Source organism: Triticum aestivum, chromosome 6D, assembly GCF_018294505.1.
Source record: "Triticum aestivum cultivar Chinese Spring chromosome 6D, IWGSC CS RefSeq v2.1, whole genome shotgun sequence".
NCBI classification, from domain to species: Eukaryota; Viridiplantae; Streptophyta; class Magnoliopsida; order Poales; family Poaceae; genus Triticum; species Triticum aestivum.
The window spans coordinates 480,317,509-480,335,016 of record NC_057811.1 but is presented as its reverse complement, the minus strand read 5'-3'; the positions used below and the strand labels follow the sequence as shown (position 1 = coordinate 480,335,016).

The 17,508-nt window shown below is 46.1% G+C and overlaps 1 protein-coding gene and 1 pseudogene across 4 annotated transcripts; both read right to left on the bottom strand.

The window, feature by feature from the left end:
• Positions 1–1,252: 1,252 nt before the first annotated feature.
• Positions 1,253–6,137, bottom strand: LOC123146145 (NADH-ubiquinone oxidoreductase chain 2-like). Of its 4 annotated transcripts, XM_044565731.1 has the most exons (3): positions 5,869–5,941; positions 2,892–3,463; positions 1,253–1,480 (listed from the first exon to the last, which is right to left on the bottom strand). In XM_044565731.1, exons 1-3 carry the CDS (start codon positions 5,924–5,926, stop codon positions 1,292–1,294), a joined length of 819 nt encoding a protein of 272 aa, XP_044421666.1. In that variant the 5' UTR covers positions 5,927–5,941; the 3' UTR covers positions 1,253–1,291. The 4 variants fall into 4 exon arrangements, with proteins under 4 accessions (XP_044421666.1, XP_044421668.1, XP_044421667.1 ...); XM_044565733.1 differs by lacking the exon at positions 5,869–5,941 and having other exon boundaries at positions 2,892–3,877; XM_044565732.1 differs by lacking the exon at positions 1,253–1,480 and having other exon boundaries at positions 2,868–3,463; positions 5,869–6,137.
• Positions 6,138–12,936: 6,799 nt separating this feature from the next.
• Positions 12,937–15,258, bottom strand: LOC123142766 (uncharacterized; annotated as a pseudogene).
• Positions 15,259–17,508: the final 2,250 nt, after the last annotated feature.

Below are 17,508 nucleotides of genomic sequence, written 5' to 3'. Positions count from 1 at the left end.
TGAACTCACTTCTATTCTATATCAAGATAGGGGCTTCAGTACTTGGCTGACCGCCCGGTGGAAGACCTGGTTCTACCACACAAGGGCAGCTTTCGTAGTCCAGGATTATTTTCCTCATATGTAATTTCACCTCAATGTGGAAATGTCCGATCTTATTCCAAAATAGAAGGTCTTCATGAAGGTCTGTCTTGTTTCAAGAATATAGGTACCGAAGTTCAATAGCGGTAGGTACCAAGGAGAAGACGAGTCAGGGCCGATTGACAAGACTAGCTAGGCTGACCTTCCAGCCATACTCCATCCAATATCGAACGGAAGTGCTAAAGGTTTCATGTGATGCTGACCTCAATGAACCAGACCTCGAGAATTCGTTCATCCCTTCGCTTCGAGGATTGGTCGAGTACTTGGCCACATGCATGAGTAGGCCTGTTGCCGGGATGTCCCATTAAAAAGGCAGGTCATATATTTGAAATACAAAAATAAGATCAGATAGCGCTCAAGAGGTTTTTCTCCATACGAGAAATCCTTCACTCGCAGGGAATTCAAATAGATGTGTTGAAGATCATCAAAGAAAGGAGAAGACTAAGCAGCTCAATAGGGTCTCGAGTACGACTATAGTACCAAAGCTTGGTGCTTCTACCAGTCAAGCAATTACCACGGGTGGATATTCAATAGAAAGCCTACTTGAGTAGGTCAAACAGCGGGGATCTCTCAGTTCCAATGGCTGGATCTCAGAATCGCGTAGATGGGTAGAAGTAATGGGCAAACGTACCTAAGTTAGAGATTTCAACTACTACGGTAGTGATAGGGTGCCTGTTTACCTAAGTAGGCCTAGTTCTTTCTATAATGAGCATTCGCGTCCGGGGACTTTGATCCAACTTCAGCCGATGGGGAAACGGCAAGAGATGCACGGGTATCTGGACACGTGATGGACCCAGTAGTAAATATTCCTTTGTGGAAGGCTTTGGTTATACCTGGGTGGCAAAGCGAAGTTTCTGGTGGGTAGGTGTCTAAAACAACCCTCTGCAAGGAAGCACGCCCGTATCAATCCTTTAATCGGAGACTAGACTAGCGTTATGAAGGACAAAGGAGACAGACAGAATTTACATCACAAAAAAGGACTTTTTGAAGTTTGAGTGAGGATAATTGTCTTAAATTTCGGAGAATCGGCTGAAAAAACGCGGAATTGTCTTCGCCTTTGTAAGCGAAAATGTCCAGTATAGCCTATCTCGCTTTTAGCCTTCATGGTGAATGGCCCACCCTTTCTTTGAACCTTGTCAATGATCGAACGAACTTACAGATATGAACTGAGTGCCATTTGATGAGTAAGATCGAACAAGGGAGAGGGATATGGAAAGGATGAAGTAATGAAAGAGGAAGTCATTGCTAGTAGTAACGACTTGTCACGATCCATTGGTTCATATAGAATCCATGTCCTAGGTCTATCAAAAAACATTCTTTTCGCTAAGCGTATATAATAAAATAGAGTGAAAGGGTCCACCCCGAAACCAAGGGGGTACTAACTAACAGCTGAGTCCTCTCCAAACCGCAGGAGATAGTTGCCCATCATACGGCTCACCAACTTCACTTGCCTCTAAGGGGGGCTCGCTCCGGGCAGGTTCGGATCACTTACTATACACGGCCCTACGAAGGGGTTAGGAGCGTTTTTTTCAAGATGATTCTTTCTTTGTCGAGACGAAAAAGGAACCCATCTTTTCAATTGAAAAATGTGAGTCTGTTTTGCGCACTTTATCCATCCCCCTCTATCAAAATGATCAAAAAGGCATTTCAAATGCTTCTTATTCCCGTGTTTGATCTTATCCATCTCTACCCCGCTTCCATGTGGGCAGAGACCCCTGTAGAGTATGGAGAGGAGCCAAGGATCTTACTCTCAAGAGTGCTTCGATAGGCTCCACTCTCTCCCCTGAATAAGTCAGGCTCCGTTAGCCTGGGCTGAGATGGGGATAACGAGTCGACGATTGAAGCCCCCAACGTTCTGCCAGACACTGGACAGGGGTAAGCTCTGTAAATGTGTAGAGCCAAGTGTAGTGTGGTGTAGTAGTAGGCACTTCTAGGCCCCTTCCCGGCTACGGGATCACTCCAGTGCTTCGGGTACTACGGACCCTCTGCCATCCATTGCAGCAGAGCCGTTTCATGAGCGGGGGGGCTAAGCGCAGTTCTTTGAATCAAAGGTTTCATGAAATCGAAATCGATTCTTTTTTAGATATCTGGATAGATGGATGGACCTATCTTTCTATTCAGATATCTTTTGCAATCAGCCCCAAATCCTTGATTTGGCCAGGAAACAAAGCACTGCTTTGGGCCCAGGAAGCGAAGGGAATGAGCTCGGCTGCTTCTCCCCCACACTTCTTTATTTCTCCGTGCCCCTTCCGCATGCGCTTCACGCGCCATTGGCGCTTTGCTCTCCTCTTATTTCTTCATTGGAGGGTTCGGATGGACTTCGCCGTCCTTTCCCAACGAAAATGGAAAGGGCTGTATCACATCGAGATGTCGATTCGTTTTCTGCCCCAAATGAGATGGGGAATTAGTCACCTCTGTCCCTTCATCTTTTTGAAAGGAATCGAGGCCCGGCCCGGCTCGCGTCGTTCCAACAACCGACGGGGAGCACCTCAGTATACGATCGCGCGCAGTAACTGGGAGTCCTATTACACCTAAGGCCAACTTCCATTCACCAAACCCAGGTTCATCTCGTGTAGTGATTGTGGACTCGTACAAGGATATGGAGTCGACAGTTGATGTATCAGACTAGACCCTGTCTTTCGTAGCATGCATTCCCATCTGTGTTGCAACTGATTCGGTAAGCTACGTGTCCGGTGCACGGAAAACTTCCTTCGGTCTCCCAACCTTACTCATGGCAACCTTCCGGCCGCCCAACGACCTATAACGCTAGTCACTACTCCCACTGGGGCTAGGAAGTAAGCCCCACAACCCAAAGCGGCGAAGAAAAAATAGAATTTGCTACAAAAGCCGGCTAACGGGGGTATTCCTGCGTATGAGAACATTGTGATGGAGAAGGTCATAGCCGAAATAGGATTCGTTTTGGCTAGAGCGCCCAAATCCGCTATATATTTGACACGGGTTTGCCGTAATGCTGGAACTATGGCGAATGCATCTATCATCATTGATGCATAAATAAATATACCAATTAGTAGTGATTGAATTCCTTCTATGGTTCCACATGAGAAACCAGTACGAATATAACCTACATGTCCAATCGAACTATGAGCTAGAGGTCTTTTGACTTTCGTTTGGGCCATGGAGGCCAGTGCTTCTAAGATCATAGAAGCAATGCTGCAGAAAAAGAAGATTTGTTGTAATGTACCCCCATAGGAAGCAACAATAGAAACACGTGACATATTTGCAGAAATAGAGATTTTAGGCGCAATAGAAAGGAATGCTGTCACCGGGGTGGGTGAACCCTCATAGATATCAGGTGCCCACATATATAGAGTCAAAAGAGAGATTGAGTCCGAGGGAGAGGGGGGTTTTCTTGGGGCTCGAGAGATTGAATAGATAGGGCCCCACAAGTTGTTAATTCGCCGCTGGGGAATTCACACAAAAGGGAAGGACTTATTCTCAACGAAAAAAGTGCTCTCTGAACCGAACGTGAAAGTTGTTCTCCATCAAACGGCTGTTCACGTAACTCCACTCTCGGCTTGGATTATATATCCATTTGGTCCGCTCTCGGCCATTCCACACGCTGCCTAGCAGAGACGTGGTTATCTGAAGTGGATTCTCTCTTTTGTAGTAGATGCCGAACCTGCTGCTCAGTGGGCGGGCGCAGCAGCTACATGGACCCCTTTCTTTATGTTGTTGCCAGCGCTTTCCCGGGCTGAGCCGAAATTCTTTATTAGAACGTCGGCAGGCAAAGCCCGAAGGAAGGCTGCTATCCCCTCGGCCTTCTTCCTTTTTGATGAAAAACAAATCGACATCTCAATCTCCGAAAGCGTTTTCCTTACCCAGCTAATATCCCCCCCTTCGTCGAGCCTTTCCTTTAGTGGTAAGGGATATGCACCTTATCTGAACGTCGGCAGGCATTCCGGAATTCTCCTTTTTTGGCCCCGGGTGAACATAGGCTCAAACATGATTGGAGGGGTCCTAGCTACGCCATGCGTTCAATAAAAAAAGCAAGCCTCTGGGAAGCTGCAGGGATTACAAAAAGAGGGTGCTTTCCTGTGTTGCACTGAAAAAAGGACAAAGGAGAAGACGCACTTCGACTTTCTTTCTTCCTCCTGCGCCCGCCTAAGCCCGGCCCGTGTTAGAGGGGAAGATTAGCAAAGCGGAAAAATACAGAGGGAGGGGGAGCTGCATCTTATTCTCTTCGCGAGAACTTCAGGATCGGAGAAGCATTCGGAAGGGGCGAGGCCTTCATTTCATGGGCAGAAGCAGAAATGATCCAATCCATTCGGGGCTTCGGGGAACCCAAAAACGAACTCTGTTTACTTTTTTCATAGATAGATGATATATATAGGAATAATATATACATCCCTTTACTTTAGATGTCTATGTATCTATTTTGGAATCATCTCCCGATTCTCTTTTTTTTCTAATTCGCACTGCTCTTTCTCTCTAAATTGCATCAAAGAAAATAGAGAGAGAGAGCAGATGGATCCTATCCCCTATAACGAACACTCATTCCTATCTATTGATAGAAAAGAAAGATCTTCGTCACGGACTTTTTCTTTGTTCTTTTTTTTAGATTGGAGGAATTCCTCATATCCAAGGTAGCTCCCCACAAACACCCCACCCATATGACTATGCCCCCTTTTGAATCGACAGTAGATTGGGCTTCATAGCTACTTTCATTCTAAAGACGAATATTAGTCAATAGGCAGGCTTCTTTTAGTAGCAAACATATTCATTTTCACCGGGCTCCGCGCACCTTTGGTACTTCTGGAGGGCAAGCAGTTTTATAGTGACTTCTTTCTTAGGGTAGGGCGACGAATACTTCCAATTCCGGAAAGGTCATTGGGTCGCCTTTGGAAGCTAAAGCAAAAGTTGTAGAAAGCTGGGAGAAAAAGCGAAAGCTTGCTCGAAACGGCCTATACCCTAACCCTCGGAAGCGAAGACGCAAAGCGTCACTTTTTTCAAAAGGAAGGAGTTTTTTCTGACTGAATCCATCCATAAAGCCGCCAAGGAAACGAAGTTCGTTCCCTTTCATCAAGTGGGTAAGGTAGGCAAACCACTAAAGCTTTGCCTTAGACTGACGGAACAAAGCTAAGAAGTAGGCTGAATGCAAAAAGGAAAGGGACAAGGGCGGTCGTCGCTTGGCGCGAAGGCTGCTGGTTCAGTACGGTACTAAAGGTCCTCGGACTTCCAGGCAGTTTTTCTCTTGGGCTGCTGTGAACCCTTGGATCTCGCCAATACAGCCTCCTATGGTTTTCGTTACCGAGATATCTTTTCTTTTTTCCCAGGGATTTTTTGGGTAATCAGCTCCCATGCTGCAAACAGTCAAATCTGAACCTTGTCGCTCTTCTTTCCTCGTGGGCAGGAAGCACACCAGCAGCGTGCGTTGCGTGATTCCACTGTGTTTTTTGCACTTGAATGGGTGGACAGTTGACCGGAAGATAACTTCGATTCACCCGGCCAGCAGGCGGGCGGCGTGCTTATCTTGTGTGACAACACTACAGAGCGAGTAGCTCTTCTAGTCGGGCAGCTGTGTGACAACACTCCTGAGAAAGCGGCGCTTTTGTGTAACATGCTATGGTCTCAACGCCCTTACGAGGTAGTGATGAGTCTCACGCGCTCTAAGCCCGGCCCGCGCGCAGTTAGGAGGATTGGCCGCTATCTGAGCGGTACCACCCACCCTACCCTACTACCTATAGGGGGCCGTCCGTCCTACAGCCGCCCGAAAAGGAACTGCAGTAATCTTTAATAGGAATCCTACAGCGATAAAAATAATCCCCATAAAGATACCACTAGATCGAGCACCAGTGATTTCGTATCCGGTCAAAATCTTGGCTAATTGATCGAAGTGGGTAGCTCCAGTAGACCCATAGATCATGGAACAAATAGGGTGGGTAGGCCCAACCACCACACTACACGTATAGACGCGAACCCCCTCCTTACCGTACGTGCGACTCTCATCGCATACGGCTCGCACAAAGACTCCAAAATCCATCCCAAGATTTTTATTCCACCTCTCCCTCCTCTCCAATCCTCGAGCTAATAACCTATCACACACAGTGTGATATCTCCCTTTTCTCCATCTGCAGAAACTCCCTTCCCTATGTGACTTTAGCTTTCACCGGATGCGGAATTCTGGTTTGGTCCTTGGCTTATTCTTTCTCATGTCTCTATATAGGTATTCTTGTCTCTCTGCTCTGTTGAGCCTTGTTGCCATTTCTTATCTCCGGCTATGTGCCCAGCCCACCCGATCCTATTGACCAGTGCTGTCTGACCGAAAGGGAAAGATTGGGGAGAATACCTTGAGCTTGCCTTTTCCTTGGATACTCAATGGATTTCCCACGGCATTAAGGATTTCTTGTTTCCCCGAGTCAATCTTCCAGTTCTGGTTCAATGAAGACTATGCTTACTTTCCTTTCTCTTACCGGTCTGTGTTCTATCATGGACCTGTATTCCGTTCCACGAATCGGGACTTTCTTTTGGTATGATTTTGATACGAGTTTTCTATCAAAACTCTATGCCATCAATCACTATCCCCGGGGATAGAATCCAGCTCCCGGCGTACCTGATAACTACGCTCATATACGTCAATTCATGGAAGATGCTCAGGGGAACGAATCCATATAGGAAACCCCTCTAGGGGAAGGGACAACTGGTTAGTTTGTGTTAACATATCAAGGGATACCAATCATTGCCAGGTATGGTGGGAAAAAAGCAACCTATTGTATTTTCCTTACTCCAGTGGGCTTTAACTAGACCTGTTTACTTAGATTGATCTTTGTGCTCTCGGCATAGGTAGGATGTATCTCTGGATTATCCATGGTATGCTTCCATTGTTGCACCTTAGCCCGGTATAGTAGAAGGCGATCCATGCTATTCATGAGTTGATAAGCTCCATTCCATCGATAGGGATCAACCCAGCTGCATAGCTTTAAGATCCTAAGCTACACCACAGCTAAATCAACCAACGTCAGGGATTCTAGCTCAAGATCAGGAAAGAGCTTCGTTACCTCCCGCCTGCTGGCTAGAGTTATACCATCCACTCTTGCTGCTGACTGTGAAGTAGCGTAAAACCCTCTATCGCGTCTGTTTGTTTGCCGTTGTACGAAAGTCTATCGATTCAAGAATTTGCAAATCCCTTGGGTTCTTTGCCGAGGTTAGCCTAGCATTGGAAGCCCTGGTGGATAGCCTTGCTTTGAAGATGAGGATTATGATGTAATCACTACAAACAATATGGTAGCAACCACTTTCCATTTCACCAGAAAATTACAGTACTACTTTAACATTCTTTAAAGAGAATTTGGAGAACCAACCCTTTCCCTAGATACGAATAAAGGAGACTGCTTTCTGTATAATTGTGCTTATGCAGCTAGAAACCCATTTTCTGTTTCTGTCATTTTCCCAAATGCTCGCAGCATGTAGTAACAACAACCAACTTGGTTGGTATTATATGCAGAGATTACCTCATCAGCTAGATGCCTCAGCTAGTGCTTATCAGCTAATAAGCTACTTCGAAAAGACCAGATACTGGAGAACATGGTGGAGGAAGCAGCAAGTGATTTCTTCAAGACGGCGCTCTTCATTGTTGCAGCTGGATCCAATGACATATTTTGGAGTATCTTTCGCCTTCAGTACCGTTCTTTGGATGAGAGAAGCCTTATCCTTCAGACTTTCTGGACGTGTTGGTGTTGGTTTCCAATCTGTCATTTTATCAGAAGGTTCCGCCAATTTCTCACTACTGTAGTTTAGTGTCGCTTGCTCTTGTTTGCTGCAGACCTCTATTTTCTTTCCATCGATTAAGAGGCTAAATGAACAGGGTGCTCGAAAGTTTGTTGTGTCCGACGTCGGGCAACTCGGTTGTATACCGTACGTTCGTACTCTGGAGATACGTACGATATCGTGACGGAGATCATTCTGCACTACCGTTAATACGGTACGCTTTTCTTCCTCGCTGCTTCCCGCAAATGATGTGCTTCAGACTTCTGAACACGAAATGGCAATACTTAGAATCCAATTCTTGCTTTGTATTAACACCTCTGGACGTTACCTGATCTGACTGTGCATATGAAGAACCCCAGTGGTAAACGAAACTTTTGTTCATTGACTACATTGCCTGGTTTTGATAATGCGCAGGACCCGTGCAGCGGCGGCTGCTTCCCTCCGTTCCTCTGCTTTGGCGCAGCCAAACTCCTGACTCTTCCTCGTCAATTTCATTGCCTTAATGGCAGCAGTCTTATCCCTTTCTTCGATAAATGGAGCCGTGTGACAGCGCAGGTAGTCGCATAGTTTCATTCCCTGGATGGCTAATGCTTCACACTAGTCAGATACCATAAGTTATGGTAGTGCTCGCTCGGCAAATTCTATCGGTTCAGCAGCGTCCTTAGTAGGAGCGGAAGGGATGTAGCGAGGAGCCGAAACCTACCGTTACGGAACCGTGGAAAAAGCCAAAACCTAGGGTATTCCCTGATCTGAACTTCAATAACAACCATTGCCTTACGTACCATTGGCTGGGAAAGGAAGGTGCCATTTGCCGCAAGTAGATCTAGCTGATTGACTCGTTCATAGTCGAAAACTAATGCATCGAACCCTTTGCCGATCAAAAGATTAGGAACCGTCCTCCTTTTACCGGATACCCTTGCCGAAGAAGGGCTGTAAATATCTCGTACGTATGTTTCCTAGGATCTACTACATGAAAATGAAAAAGTATTGGCTTGAGTTCTTTCGCGATAGGCCCTTGCAAGAAAATGCTTTGAAGATGAGGATTCGGTGGGGATGACATTATCGCCATACGCTATTGGATTTCTCCCGGGCTTTGCCTTTGCCGAAACTGTTCCGTTGACATCCTTTGCCGTAGAACTTATCTTCTTGGAAAACGGAGGATATTACCTTTGATTTTGTTAGAGGAGGTAGGAAGCCGAGCATTGGGAACTAGCCGTTATAGGGTTTCGGAAAAAAGGGTTGATAACTCCCTTTGCTTTGTCAATTAAGAAAAATAGAATGTGCTTACCTTCGTGATATTCCCTTTTCTTTGATCCTTTCGGTTTTGAACTGCTCTTTGCCCGTACTAGGTCTTGAAACTTAGCTTCAACATCTCTGTAGGAATGAAGGTTCTTGTCATGCAATTTATCGTATGATAATGAATCGAGTTTCGAAACACGGTCGTTGTAGGGAGTTATTTCTTTCTTAAAGGAAGGCTCTCTGCTCCATTGGGTGATGATTCAATGGTTCTATTCATCCTATTCCTAGGTCAGTCCGTTAACTTGGGTTTTGTTTACCAGTTGGTTAGGTCAACTTGTGGCATAGCTGTATTGGACGCGATACGGTGAACGAGTCCCTTTTTGCTTTCCGATACTTTCTTGAAGGAATAGCATCTGAGTACAATAGTGTAGAGTTCCCCGCACTAAACATTGCAAAGAGTCTAAAAGAGGTGAAAGAGCTATAAAGAACTAAGGAAGAAGCCATTTGTAGCACTAAGAGGAAGATGTCTCACAACCAGCCTACGGATAATACATGCTGATATAGGAATGAAGCATGCATAAACTCGTAAGTCAATAGTGAATTTGGTTGCATCGAAGGTGGATAAATTCAATAATGAGGGCTGCCCGCAGATGATAGCAATTCGTCTTCACTAAGAGCTAACGACTAGAAATCTAGCAAATAGGATGCTTTGTCAATTGAATTAGTAAGTTATCCTGGTCTAGAGGGTGTTCTTCCTCCCCACTCTAGAGGCTAAACCAGTTAGAAAAGCGTCCCCCGGGAGTTTCGCAGTAGTAGATGACGTTCCTGGTACTAGTAGTCCATAGAACTAAGATTTGCATGCATGGTGGGTAACAACATTGTATCTATCTTTTGCAGTCTGTAAATACGTATCCCAAAGTTGTAGATTCTGCTTCTTAAGGGCTGGGTGTCAAAGTCCTCAGTAGGTGGTTTGGTCCTTCAAATGCCTATCTGTTGTAGTAGTCCCCAAAGGCGGAGCTTTATTAGTTGTAGGTGGATGGACCTCGAGTCCTTTCCTTTCTCTAACGCTAATACCGCGGCCTGTCATGATTGCTGTCAAAGATGAAGGCCATACTGTAATCATAAGATTGCGTGTCGTGTCATTATTCTGTATCGTGTACAGATTCTCATATGTGTTGTCATTCCAGTACAGCTAATCCGTGAACAGCTAACCATCGTACAGTCAAAATGGGATAGGTTCGATCTATGGTCATGGAAGGCCTCCTAAAAAGATCTACTATATTCATCGAGTTGTTCCAAAGAATCAAAGCGCCAAGTTATTAAGAAAATCCCTTGTCGGCTTTCCGTGAAATATTCGTTTGGCCGAGGACTTCCATAGCTGTTCCTATTTCAACTAGGTAGGCCTTCGGTATTCATGCTTCCTTCTATCAAGAGCATTGTGGCAGTACGAAATCCTTCCTCAGCCTTGTTTATAATTTTCACCGGGCATATCCGATTTTTGGACACTTGCTGCATCCCTTTTCTTGCTGCATTAGCTTAACCGTTCGCTTCTTTCCATTGCTTCAACGCTTGTTTCAAGCAATAGTCAAGAGTTACTAAAGTAGTTTGTCCTATTCAAAGCTATAATCAGTGACTAATATGCACACAACAATAAAGACTGTTGTTTTTTCTAGTGAGAAATCGAGTACTGTTTTTACACAGCTATAGCGTCTGAGAATTTTACAGAAAAGCAAGGTTCAAAGCCCATGGAGCGGTAGGTCGACATTCCTTCTTCTTTCCAAGCTTCTGGTGGTATCTATACCTTTCGAGACCAAGCCTTGCTACAATTCATTGCTGGAAGAGACTGCTAGATTTCTTTTTCATAGTTCGCTTCAGGGTTGTAGATAATGCTCTATCAAAGAGCGCCAGCGTACGTGCTCGAAAGCGTTAGTCAACTAGCTACTTGTCCTTGCTTTTCTCTAGTGTGCCCCTTCATTCAATCTCTAACTCAATGTCTACCCACATACCTTTCCTTTCTGAATCAGGAATAGCCGACTCAGGGTAAATGCTTTTCCCAGCTCAAAGGCGATGACTAGTAGATCCGGGGGTACCTAGAAAGCGAACAAATGTTCCCATGGTCATGATTGTTGACTAAACAGCCCTTTCTCTGATTCCCCTTGCCGACTTTGAACGAACTCATGCTTGAATGAGAACAAGCGATTTGCGACTTTGGTCCATGAATTATAAGATCATGAACAACCGATTATGCGACATCTCTCTTAGCTTATAGAAAGAGCGGAAATACTACAACCGATATTGCGACATCTAATCCAAACAGCGTATCAGCGACAACCCTATTCTTTCTTTCCTTCCTTGCTTATTTATTCTATTATTTAGCTTGCTGTTGCAAATAAGTAAAGTAGTTTGAAGTTCTCTCATATGCATTTGCATTTCATTTAGTGTTGAATATCCAAGAAAAATGAAGGCTGGCAACGCGCCCTCCCTTCTGCTACCAATCAAAGCGTGGAACTAAATCTCCTATTTTTCCAAGTGAAAGCCAGGCTGACGAATAACCAACCCGCAATGAATAAGGAAGGTATAGTAATGCTATGAATAACCCAGTATCGAATACTGGTAATAATATAAGCAGAAGAGCGTTCTCCCGTGCTTCCAGACATGCTGAGCTCTACCAATTTTTGTACATTCAAAAAGGGGAATTGATTCCTTCTCTAGATAGGGCGGGAAAACTAGACTATATAAGAGTTGATACATAAACGCACATATAGTAAGTATTTTGATCTTCCTACGAGACTGTTCTTTTCGCTGGAGAAAGAGAACACTTCTTTTCACAGGATTTATGTAAGAATCAATAGGGGCCGCGTATTGGTTACCAGCTATCGGAACACAGTATACGCCTTTGTCTCGCTTTCCTTCGAAAGTTCTTTATTATCCTTTAGCTACTAACCCCTTTCACTCTGCTTTTGGTAACGAACTTACGAACAGTCTTTGCTTGAGCAACTTCTTTTGTGGACAACCTTTCTTAAAGTGGTCTCTCTCTTCTTTTCACAGGCAGAGGTACCAACCTATCTTTCTAAGGAAGACGGAGGGTAGGGCTAGTCACCCGCCGCTCTCTTACTCGTTACTCGCTTTTTGGTTGTCCATCTTTTGTACTCTTAGGTAGGTCGTCTTGAACTTGGGTTGGGGAGAACAATCTTTAGGAGGACTTACTTTCCGAACGAACAGTGTGAGTGCGGTGGCTAACAAAAACACTATTTACTATCTTCTGCTGGTACCGACCTACTCTTCATTGATACAGGCTTCTGCACTTTTTCATGAAGACAAGCAAGAGCTATCATCTGTCTTGGAGTTCTACCATGAAGAAAGAGGATCTAATAGCTAAGAAATATTTGCAGCGGCTAATGAGCTGACAGAGCAAATAGGAAGGTACACAGAGATTAAAGACATTCATGTTATTACAAAAGTATGTTTCCAATACTGGGAGAATGATTATGCTGGTATGAAGAACCTCATGTCTTTGGTTGCCAGTATTAGCAGGATAGCCGCGCGTATTCAGCAGCCAGTTATATTGTCCAATAAATACTGGGTTAAGTATTTTCGGACGGAGGGAGTATATACAAACTTAATTAACTTCAAAGTGCCAAAAGACATTAAGACACCATAACATCAAAAAACAACTACAAGCGAACCTAACTTGTTGAAATAAGTCAACTTTTATGCTGGTGTAGTTTTCTGCCAGCAAATCGTTCAACATGGCGGGCATGTATCTCTCTCATTAGGACACATATAAGTTAGACACCTTAGCCTATCATCTCGAATGAGACAAGCAAGATGATGCTACAGCCCACTAAAACACTTGACAGATGATGGTTTCTGCATCGTTGCCCTCCTCTCCCGGCATGCCCTTGAACCCGCATGGGAATGGTGCTTCTAATTGACAGCTAACCCACGAGGTATGCTGCCACAGTAGTAAAACAGGGAACGGTGCTAATCAACCGAATGCAAGATCGATAAGAGCCAGTCAACAGAGCTACGCAGTATGCAAGCAACAGTAAACCATGGCAATTGCAAAGTGAACCGGCACATGATCATGGCAGGAGCAAAACCCTGCATCAAGACCTATTATCTTTCACTTTTTTTCCTCGTTTTTGAATTAAAGTCTCCAGTTCAAATCTCTTTGCAGAAAGAAAAAAAAAATCCTTTGGAGAGAGAGAGATGGGTGACCTTCCATGGCGTCGGAGGCAGGGACGCGGCCCTCCTGTTGCGGCATGGCCTTGAACGCCCAGCTTCTCCATATGGCCAACTTCCTTCACACAACGGAGGATACCGACGTGTGACAACATGAAGTCGCTATGCTCGGTTCTGATAGGCAGAAGCACCTGTAGGACACCCATCATTATTTCAGGGACGCCATCGTCACGTCGGGGATCAACATGCTGTCCTTGCGACCTTGCCCTACTACATTCCTCCATTCAGCAGCATGGTTGTGGTTGCTGGTGTTACTAAAAAAAGAGGTTATGGTTGCTAGTGGATACAGCAAGGTTGGTGTGGCTATAAGATGTACTAGAGCAACGTTCGGGCAAGCTCGTGGGGTGGGCGTGAGAAGAGAGTCGTATGCATGACAACACCGCTGATGCTCCTGCTTATGTTAATAGATAGTTCTGTCGGAGAGGAAAGCAAATCTATTTGAGATGAACTTGTAAGTTGTTGATTTCCCGTCTCTGGATTCTGCGATGCAATTTGTTTATTTTGTTTATTTATTTTGTCGGATAGTATCAGTGACTCATTTCGTTTAGTGATCTTTGTTGCATATAACTAAGCTTAATCTCTGTCAGATATCTTCTTGTGAACTAATAAATGGCTCTTTGGTAAGCTGCATGGTATTGTCTTATATTTGATTGATGGACATGATGCAGTGCAACCATTTAATGAAAGTAATTAAGTAAATAATGGTGTCCTTTTCTCACGCCAAGTAACGCAACAGGAAGTAATTAATCATTCGTGGTTTGAGCAACACTGATGGGAAGAACCTAGGCATGATTTCGAAATTTTGATTGATCATGGCACCTGTTACCAAATCTCAAAGGGTAGTAATAGACGTTGCCGCCGAATGTCTAAACCTTCATTATCCGTATTAACGTTAGGTCTTTAGTGTCGCGGTCACACTTTTATTAACCACGTTGTACTCCCTCCGTTCCAAATTACTCGTCGTGGTTTTAGTTCAAATGTGAACTAAAACCACGACGAGTAATTTGAAACGGAGGGACTATGTCACTATAGTTTGGTCTATTACCTGTACCACAGACTAAATGGTCCATATAACCATTGATGCGGAGAACCAAAGATTTGGCGGAGTTTAACAGAAGATGACATGATGCATGTAGCCAGAGACAGTTTGAGCATTTGCGCTTGTCATAGAAAAACTATTTAATGGCTTATTGCCTTCACAAATTGTTTTGTTCAGTGGCAACGCACGGACATCCAACTAGTGGAAAGAGAAGAAGAACAAAGGGGATTCGTTCGTTCGTCTTTGGCGTGGCGGGTCGGATCGAAAGCAAGAAAAGCGAAGCAGCTCCTTCACCCGCCAGCCGACAAATATTCTGTCGGGCCGAAGCCTGAACTATCTTTCTGGAGAAAACAATGGATCAACTACGCACTTGATTGGCAGCAGATCTCATCTCGTATGCTAGTTGCATATATAGGCGACGTAGTCTGGTTGTAGTAGAGTAGTAGTAGTACTTACTAATTACCGGTGAGCAGCCGGCGGCCGATCTCGAAGGAGACGTAGGCGTCGATGCAGGCGTACTCGACCGCTCCCTGGACAGCGACGGCGCCTCCCAGTCGCTCATTGTCACCTCTGGTGGCTTCGCGATGCGCGCCCCCATTACCGCGAGCGCCAAGTCTTTCAGCCCGGCCCGCCGCAGCTCCGGCCGTGGCCGATGCGACGAGTTCGCCGCCAGCTCCCTCAGGTCGACCGCGTTGGACACCAAAAGGCTGTACTCGTCACGCAGGCGTTTCGCGTCGTCGGCAATCCCGACGCCGACGAAGGTGAAGCCGGAGAGGTAAGCCGCCACCTTAACTTTGAACTGTAAGTCTCCTCCGGCTCATTATTAAACCGGACTTGTTTTCCCTGTATCGTAGGCTTCCAACAGTCACCATGCCTCCCAAAGCTCCTAAGGCCTCCATCACTTGCAATTGGATGAGGTCCAACGTCACCAATGAGACTTTAGCGGATTTTGTCAAGTCAGGCCACCTGCCCAAGAAGGATGTCATGTCCTACCGTGCCCCTGACCCGTCAGAGGAGAGACCACAGCCAAAAGACAGAGAGGTGGTCATTTTTGCGGATCACATGAGCCGGGGCTTCGCACCGCCCGGCTCAAAGTTTTTCAGAGACGTTCTGAATTTCTTCGATCTGCGGCCTCAGGACATAGGACCCAACTCAGTGTCCAATATCTGCAACTTCCAAGTGTTCTGCGAGGTTTACCTTGGAGAAGAACCTAGTCTGCTGCTCTTCAGAGAGCTTTTTTATTTGAACCGTCAGAATGAATGCGCGAATGGGCCAAGTCTGGAGCTAGGTTGCATCTCCATTTAGCGGCGGAGGGACTGCCTTTTCCCATACGCAGAGCCGCCAAGCCACCCCAAAGACTAGAATCTGACGTGGTTCTACTGCCAAGACACGTCGCCGGCTGATGAAAGTCCGTTGCCCGGCTTTCGCCCTTCGCGTCTGGAGTCAACACACCCACTGTCTGACAAGCTGACTCAAACGGAGCGCCAACCTCTGCTCCCCACCATAAACAAGATCAAGGCTCTTCTGGGCAATGGTCTCAACGGAATCGATCTGGTTCGGGTCTGGATCTCCTGGCGGGTGATCCCATTAAGCCGCCGCCCCGGCTTAATGTGCGAGTACACGGGCCGAAAGGATGACCCCCAGAGACACAGCCGCAACGATCTTCCTGAGGATGTTGCAGAGGAGATGACCAAGGCTCTCTTGAACGAGAGCCTGGCAGATTGCGGGAGGACCGGGTTAGCCCCCTTCTGCAAGACCAACCCAGCCCCAGCGGTAAGCCACTGATTTAAACATTTTATCTTTGTCTACAGATAACCTTCATCTGAATCTCCAAGAAATCACCATTGTATTTTTCAGGCTGATGACAAGTTCTGGGGGGTCAAATATGACCACGAAGCGGCCAAGAAGGCCAGAAAGGCGAAGAAAGCCGCCAAGAAAACCGTTCCCCATAAGAAGGGAAGTAAGCCAACTGCTTCGGAGCTGATGCAATTAAGCGACAGCTCCGAGTCAGAGGTAACCCCTGAACCTGTAAGCTCTTTGTTGTGTTTATTATTTATTTCTTGTCCGCCTTACCAACACTTGTTCATCAACAGGATGACACCAGAGCCAGTAACCCGGTGGTTGAAGAGGTAATGTCACTCTCCTCCGACTCGGAGCCCTTGCCAAGGCTGAAAGTCCGAAGGGTAACCCGGAAAGTAAGCTTTTCACATCCTTTAGCTTATCAAGATCCTCAATTTATTTTGAAGCAACAGACTCATGAGAGCCGGCGGCACACCCAGACCCACAAGGACGCCGACCTCTCCTCCGGCTTACCGGACACATCGAGGAAGCGCCGGACCGAGGTGATCTCAACTTTGTACCCTTTTCATCCTTTGGCGGGTGTTATACGTCAACCGCTCAACTCTTCTGACTCAAATTATCAGGAAACTTCCCCCTCTTCTGGCGACTCTATGCAGTCAAGCCTGCCGGCTTTCAAGACCGTGCCCGGGTAATGATGACCATCTCACATTGTACTTGTCTTTACTTACATTGTTGTGTTTAACCTTTCTGTCTTTTCAGTGCCCAGGCCAAGCTCACCAAGAGGGCGAAGAAAAACAAGCCGGTCGAAGAACCGGATCTGCCTGAGCCAGAGGCAGCAGGTCAGGAACCGCCAGCTGCCTCCGCTCCCGAAGCCACCGCTCCAACCGACACTGCAGAGGCTTCTGCTAACCCGGAGGCCTCCAGCTCGGCTCCACCAGCAGATGATCCGGACGTGGTAATCACCCGGACAGAATTTATTGAGCTGGGGAGGCCTACCGCGCTGGCCAAGTGCTCCGCCAAGGGGGAGTTGCTTCAGCCCCGCCGGGTCAACCTGGACCTCACTGACTACACCAACTTGAACATCAGCGAGATCGTCTCCGGCTTCGTCAGCCAGGTGCACAAGAGCCGGGACGCAGAGATTGCCATGGTGAACCAGATCCAGCAGAAATCTGAGGTATTATCCTTCTGTCCTCTTACTTACTGTATAGTTACCTTTACCACGCTAGCCCCCAAGTCGACGACTTATGATTGAGTATGTTGTAGACTTAGGTTCCGGCTTATTTCCATGAACCGGTAGTGTGCAGATAGGAACGTTCAATATG

What these genes read in the sequence shown, in the direction of transcription:
- LOC123146145 (XM_044565731.1), bottom strand. Translation starts at nt 5,926, where the DNA reads ATGGGGATTATTTTTATCGCTGTAGGATTCCTATTAAAGATTACTGCA. An exon ending in GATTACTGCAGTTCCTTTTC is followed by an intron (nt 3,464 to 5,868) that starts GGGCGGCTGTAG and finishes TTTTGACTCTAT; the next exon opens with ATATGTGGGCACCTGATATC. An exon ending in TGACTAGCGTTATAGGTCGT is followed by an intron (nt 1,481 to 2,891) that starts TGGGCGGCCGGA and finishes CCTTTCACTCTA; the next exon opens with TTTTATTATATACGCTTAGC.